The 7,039-nt window shown below is 54.2% G+C and overlaps 1 protein-coding gene across 3 annotated transcripts; it reads left to right on the forward strand.

The window, feature by feature from the left end:
* Positions 1 to 679: 679 nt before the first annotated feature.
* C2CD4D (C2 calcium dependent domain containing 4D) lies at positions 680 to 4,248 on the forward strand. Of its 3 annotated transcripts, none has more exons than XM_024989972.2 (2): positions 680 to 2,131; positions 3,020 to 4,248. In XM_024989972.2, exon 2 carries the CDS (start codon positions 3,097 to 3,099, stop codon positions 4,135 to 4,137), a length of 1,041 nt encoding a protein of 346 aa, XP_024845740.1. In that variant the 5' UTR covers positions 680 to 2,131; positions 3,020 to 3,096; the 3' UTR covers positions 4,138 to 4,248. The 3 variants fall into 3 exon arrangements, with proteins under 3 accessions (XP_024845740.1, XP_010801382.1, XP_010801383.1); XM_010803080.4 differs by having other exon boundaries at positions 680 to 2,123; XM_010803081.4 differs by having other exon boundaries at positions 680 to 1,983.
* Positions 4,249 to 7,039: the final 2,791 nt, after the last annotated feature.

Below are 7,039 nucleotides of genomic sequence, written 5' to 3' on the forward strand. Positions count from 1 at the left end.
TTTTTTTTTTAATTTCTGTTTAATTCCCTGGGTCTTCATTGCTATGCATGAACTTTCTCTAGTTGCAGTAAATGCGGGCTACTAGTTGCACTGCGTGGGCTTCTCATGGCAGTGGCTTCTCCTGTTGCAGAGCACAGGCTCTAAGTGCATGGGCTTCAGTAGTTACAACACAAGGGTTCAGTAATTGTGGCACATGGGCTTAGCTACCCCTCAGACTGTGGGCTCTTCCCGGACCAGGGATGGAACCCCGTGTCCCCTGAACTGGCCAGTGGATTCTTAACCACTGGACCACCAGGAAAACCTCTATGTATGATCTTAACCTTCATGCTAACTCTGAAGTTTAGATATTTTCTCTCCGTTTTTCAGATGGGAAAGAAGAACTCCTGAGAGATTAAGTTACATGCCAGAGGTCATACATTAAGTCCCAGGGCTCAAATCCCCAGCCTGACTGATGCCACAGCTGCAAGTTCTTGGCTGCAGCATTCCACACAGACCACTGTCCCCAGAAACGACACCAAGGCTGAGCTAAGTCAGAAGCCTTTGGATTGAAGGGTCTGGGTGCTGCCAGTCATCTCCATAAAGGACACTTTTGCTCCCTGAAGACTCTTAAGTATCAGATGTCAAAATAATAATCTTGTTCATTTCCCGAATTTCACAATTTGCCTTGTTGCTGTCCTTATCGTCTGTCTGCTTCCCCCTTCTATGTATCCCCAGCATTTAACACAATGAAGGGATAAATGAACTAATTCAGATACAATTCTGCTTGAAGTGAAAATGTTAGTCACTCAGTTGTGACTGACTCTTTGAGACCCCATGGACTGTAGCCCGCCAGGCTCCTCTGTCCATGGAATTCTCCAGGCAAGAATACTGGGGTGGGTAGCCTTTCCCTTCTCCAGAGAATCTTCCTGACCCAGGGATGGAACCCAGGTCTCCCGCATCGCAGGCAGATTCTTTACTGGCTGAGCCACCTGCTTAATATCATTCATTCATTCACAATTCTGACTGAGCATCTGACTTGTTCTAAGCACTGTCTTTGTGATGCTTACAGTCTACTAAGGGAAGAGGATATTAAACAGTCACAGAAATAAATCACACACACAAAAAAAGAAACTGAACAGGGCCATAAGGGAGAAGTATGGGGCACTATGAAAGCAGACAACAGAACATCCTAATTTCAATGGGAGAATGTCATTGAGGACCTCCAGATCTGAAGGGTGAAGGGGAAGTGGTCCTCGAAGATGAATGTCCTAAGGCGGGAATGAAGGATGGTGAGTGTTCCTGAAGTACAGCTGATGGTCTCATCTTGCCAGTGGTGGCCTGTGTTTCCTAGAATCTGCCTTCAAGGACAGGAAGGAAGGGGGAGACACTATGTTTACAGTTTAACACACATCTGACAAGCCTGACCTCTGCTCACTGATGGAAACAGCTCTGTCCTCAGTGTCTCTATGTCCAGATATTTCCAGCTTGGTCACTTTTCCCTGGTCCAGTGTAATTCAAAGAACCAGTCACTGCAGTCACTGTGTTTGGGAGCAACTGGGATGTTTCCAGAACTAAACAATGGGGGCCAAGACAGGATTCCAGCAGGGAGGGCTTTGCAGAAGTTACCGTTTGTGTGGTCAGGGCTGTAGGTTTCACCTAGGAGGGTTGGGTGGTGCCCGGGTAGCATTAAGGGATGGAGGCCACTGCAAACGAATGGCTGTCTCCCTTTTCACAGCAGCCCTCCCCAACTCCCAGCAGAGAAGGCCCCAGGGCACAGGGCTGGCTTGCTGCTAGAAACCTGAAGGAAAGAGTTAAGAAGGCCGGGCTGATGGACTCAAAGACAGAGCTGTGTTTATCCAGGAAAAGAGGTCGTACGTAGACAACGGAGGCCCCTGCCAGCTCCTCCCAGGACTGGGCTGGGGGAGCAAGCTGGAGAGGAAGTTGTTCCCCTCCCGGCTTCGAACGGCTCCTGGTCCGACGCCAGGACCCAGAGGCGGCCCACAGGTGAGGCCTGAACTCTGGGCGCCAGGCCGAGCCCATTGCTTTGGAGCTCAGACTCTCAGACAGAAAGTCAGAACATCGCGCTCCCTGGGAGTGCGGTGAGCCGGGCGGTAAGCGCGCTGCGGAGGGCCTCCCGGAATCAGGTCAGAAGGTGACGGAGAATCAATGCTGTCTTTGTGCTCAGCGGTTTCCTAGGGAGAAAAGGAGTGGAGAGTGGGAGGGGCAGCCCAACTACTTGGTCCGCTGCAGACTCGGGATGCGGTAGGACTGGGAGGTAGGGAGCCGGACAGCCAGGGCTTAAGTCGGGGGTGGCATCCTGTGCCCCCAAGAGGTGCTCTTCTTGAGCAGGCCGCGGGTGCTCTCGGGGCAGCAGTCAGATGTGCAGGCAGGTTGTTTCTGGCCTGGAACGACCCCGGAAGGCGAGGGAGGAGCAAGAGGATACAAGTGGGGCGAGGGACGAAGGATGGCTCAACCTGCAGAAACTTGCGCAGCCGCAAGGAACGGGAGCCAAGGGGTGGGGGTGGGGAGGGGAGTGGAGGGAGTCCCAAGCGGCGCCAGATCAGACCCTGGAGGAGAGCCCCAGTGTTCCGGAATGGGCATGGGAGAAGCGGGTAACACCCCCCCCCTCCCCTAGGGCCGCGGTGTCTCTTGAGGAGGAGAGTGAATATGAGGGAGTTTCAGCTCTGGGTCAGTGTTTGAGACTACAGACCTTTTGATAACGTGGTGTTAACTCGATTCTTCTAATAGGAGTCTAGGGTTCCAGTGGGTGCGTTAGGCCTTCTCACTCTGAAGTGGGTGTACATCTTTAGTACCAGTGAAAGCAGTGGGGGACTCTGTGTACTCGTATGTCCGAGGCCTGACTGTCTAGCCCTGGACTCCATTTCTCTCCGGACCCCCAGACTTTGTCGCCCTTTGTTTTTGCCGCTCAAAAAGGGCCTAGTGCGCCGGTTGGGCCCCCAAAGAAGGGAGCGGCAGCAGCTCACCCGGTGTACGTTTGCAGCATCATTCACCTTGGGCTCCCCTTCTTTCCTTGCCCAAGCCTCCACGCTGGACTCGGATCCTCTCGGCCTCGTGGAATTCGGACTTTCAGCACTCCACCACCACCGCCGCCGCCTCATGTGGCTCTTGGAGAAAGCTGGCTACAGGGCAGGGGCCGCGGAGCCCAGGGCCCGATGGGCGCCCTCCAGTTTGTTTCCTAAGCGCCGCACCCCGTGCCCGCTGGCTCACCCCTGCCCCAACGTCCTCACTCCGGATCGCATCCCACAGTTCTTTATCCCGCCGCGGCTCCGGGACCCAGGCGGCGCGCTGCCCCACAGCGGCGGGCGCGGCCTCCCCGCGACCTGTTCGCTGCCACACCTGGCGGGCCGCGAAGGCTGGGCTTTCCTGCCCGAGAGCCCGCACACGCGCCGGCGCGAGTCCCTGTTCCACTGGCCACCGCCCACCCCCGCCGGCGGGCTGCCCCCCGCGCCGTCCCGGCTGCACGTCTCCGCCCCGGACCTGCGCCTCTGCCAGGCCCCCGACAGCGACACGGCCTCGTCGCCGGATTCGTCGCCCTTCGGCTCGCCGCGGCCAGGCCCTGACCGGCCCCGGCCGCGCTCGCTGTCCCGGGTGCAGGCGAGCTCGGCGGGCAGTAGCCCACACGCCTCGCGCCGCGCGGGACCGCCCACGCCGCCCCTCTTCCACCTCGACTTCTTGTGCTGCCAACTGCGGCCGACCCAGGAGAGCGTGCTGCACCTCGAGCCCCGGGGAGGGCAGCTGCGGCTCTCCGCCGAGTACCCGGCCGGGCCCGGGCGGCTGCGGCTGCGCCTGGTGAGCGCTGAGGGCCTGCCGCGGTCGCGGGCCGGCCCCGGGAGCGGCGGCGGCGGCTGCTGCGTGGTGCTGAGGCTGCGGCCGCGCGCCCGGCCGCGGGGCCAGCGAAGCCGAGTGGTCAAATGCAGCACCAACCCCATCTTCAATGAGGACTTTTTCTTCGATGGGCTCGGCCCGCCGGACCTGGCCGCCCACAGTCTGAGGGCCAAGGTGCTGGACAGGGGCGCAGGATTCCGCAGGGACGTGCTGCTGGGGGAGTGTGAGACGCCCCTGATTGCCCTGCTGCCGCCCTTGGGTGCTGGGCTAGGTCCCGGGGCTTCCCTGGTGCCTGCCCATCTCAGCCTGTAGCCTGAGAGACTGTCTCTTCCTCAGGAGGGCTCCACCGGGTCTACAGTCTCCATTCTTTCCATCTGCCCAGCATGTATTTATTTTTGCAAATAAAATATCTGTCTCCCCTTGTTTGCACTTTGCGCTGTCAGATCTGCAGCCTGCCCTCCTCCCTCTGCCCTGGCCCTACAAGGGATGGAGGAAGTTCATTCAGGTTTTCTGATTTGGAGCAGACCTTAAGAAGTGGCTCTCAAACTTGAATTTGAGTATCACAATTACCAGACATCAGAAATGCTGGATGAGCTTGTTAAACACAGGGAAAGAATCCTGAGCTCTGTTCCTGACTCAGACACTAGTTCACTAGGTCTGACCTGAGTGGGTCCGAAGTCCCTGCTCAACAAGGCCCCTATCCCTTCAGGGGGCCCTCCAATCACTGAAAAGCTCTGTGACTGAAGCCCGCATAACTCTCCTTCCCCTGGGGGTTCCTGGGGGGTGCACAGGGGAAATCAACACTCCCCACCCATCTAGCACCCCACTCACACCCACATCTGATCTGAAGAGAGAGATGAAATTTCTGGGTCTTGGGAGTGAGTCAGAGGATGTCAGACTAGCAAACTATGCCTTTAGGGATCCTCTCTCCTGCCTGCTCCTGCCATACCTAGGCCTCCCTGGGGAGTAAAGCCGCACTTGAGTGCTGAAAGACCAAGATATAAGGTCACAGGGATTGAGGTCCTGGGGGCAGAGGGGGTCCCACCGGACTGTGAGAGCTATTCTCATGGATGCTCAGAAAAGGCTACCCAGGTGAGTAGGGGCAGAATGTGGAAGATGGATACGTGTAGGTCACAGTGTATTTACCTCCTACCTGAATGTCCCTGACGTCAGCAGTGACCTTCTTCTCTCTCACCCCTCCTTCTCTGAAGCTGGTTCCTCTTGGCTCGGGGCAGGCTTGGAAGAGGAAAACAGGGAGGAGGAGAGGGAGGGAGGGAGACACCGTGCCAACCCAGCTTGTTTTTCCCACCCCCTTGGGCCATTTCTCACTTTGCCAAGTGCCCATAACCAGGGCCAAGCCTTCGTTACCTATATAAACCTCAGCATATATAATGCTAGCATTACACACACACACACACACACACACAGCCCCCATGCTCCTCCATTCTTTCTCCCTCCCCTGATTAGGTCCCTCCCCAGTCCCCCAGGCCAGGGAAAATCCTGCTCCAGATGTCCACCAGGTGGTAGCATTGATCAACTAATATTAAGCACTAACAGCTACAAAAAATATGATCGCCATGAAATGGCAACCCACTCCAGTATTCTTGCCTGAAGAATCCTGTGAACAGAGGTGCCTGCTGGGCTGCTGTCTACGGGATCGCACAGAGTCGGACACGACTGAAGCAACTTAGCAGCAGCAGCAGCAGCATGCAAGGAATCTTATCCAACAACTTGTAAGCAACTCCCATGAGAGTTAAGTACTATTGTTAATATTGTTATCCAGTGTGACCTCAAGTTTTACTAATCCAGTGAGGGATAGAACTAGGATTTAAACCACAGTCTGGCCTTAGAGTCTGAGCTCTCAGTCACCTCACTATAGTGGTGCTGGAGAAGACTCTTTTGAGAGTCCCTTGGACAGCAAGATCAAACCAATCAATCCTACAGGAAATCAACCCTTAATATTCATTGCAGATGACACCATCTTATGGCAGAAAGCCATAAGAGAAAATAGCCTCTTGGTGCAAGTGAAAGAGGAGAGTGATAAAGCTGGCTTAAAACTCAACATTCAAAAAAAGAAGATCATGGCATCTGGTCCATTGAGTTCAGTCACTCAGTCGTGTCCAACTCTTTTTGACCCCAAGGACTGCAGCACGCCAGGTTTCCCTGTCCATCACCAACTCCGGAGCCTGCTCAAATTCATGTCCATCGAGCTGGTGATGCCATCTGACCATCTTATCCTCTGTTCTCCCCTTCTCCTCCTGCCTTCAATCTTTCCCAGCATCAGGGTCTTTTCCAATGAGTCATTTCTTCCCATCATGTGGCCAAAGTATTGGAACTTCAGCCTCAGCATCAATCCTTCCAATGAATATTCAGGACTATTCAGGATTTCCTTTAGGATTGACTGATTTAATCTCCTTGCAGTCCAAGGGACTCTCAAGAGTCTTCTCCAACACCACAGTTCAAAAACATCAGTTCTTCAGTGATCAGCCTTCTTTATGATCCAACTCTCACATCCAACTCTCACTACTGGAAAGTCCAGAGTTTAGTTTTGACTAGACCTTTGTTGGCAAAGTAATGTCTCTGCTTTTTAATATGCTGTCTAGGTTGGTCATAGCTTTTCTTCCAAGGAGCAAGTGTCTTTTAATTTCATGGTTGCAGTCACCATCTGCAGTGATTTTGGAGCCCAAGAAAATAAAGTCTGTCACTGTTACTATTGTTTCCCTTCTATTTGCCATGAAGTGATGGGAGGAGAAGGGGACGACAGAGGATGAGATGGTTGGATGGCATCACCGATACAATGGACATGAGTTTGAGTAGGCTCCGGGAGTTGGTGTTGGACAGGGAAGCCTGGTGTGCTGCAGTCCATGGGGTCGCACAGAGTCAGACACGACTGAGCAACTTAGCACATACACACATGGCAGGTGCTGGGCTTTGGATACAGCAGTGATCAGAACAGAAACGGGAGCTGTTACACAGAATGGAGTCAGTCCAAAACAGAAAGATAAATATTGATATCAACACATATATATGGAATCTGGAAAAATGGTAGCGATGGACTTATTTGCAGGGCAGCAATCGAGACTCAGGGCTTCGCAGGTGGAGCTAGCGGTAAAGAACCCTAGAGAATCCCTTGGACAGAGGAGCCTTGGGGGCTACAGTCCATAGCGTGACAAAGAGTCTAACGCAATTGAAGTGACTTAGCATGCAGGCACAA

Source organism: Bos taurus, chromosome 3 (genome assembly GCF_002263795.3).
Source record: "Bos taurus isolate L1 Dominette 01449 registration number 42190680 breed Hereford chromosome 3, ARS-UCD2.0, whole genome shotgun sequence".
NCBI classification, from domain to species: Eukaryota; Metazoa; Chordata; class Mammalia; order Artiodactyla; family Bovidae; genus Bos; species Bos taurus.

Coding starts and splice junctions, on each gene's coding strand:
- C2CD4D (XM_024989972.2), top strand. CDS start 3,097: ATGTGGCTCTTGGAGAAAGCTGGCTACAGGGCAGGGGCCGCGGAGCCC.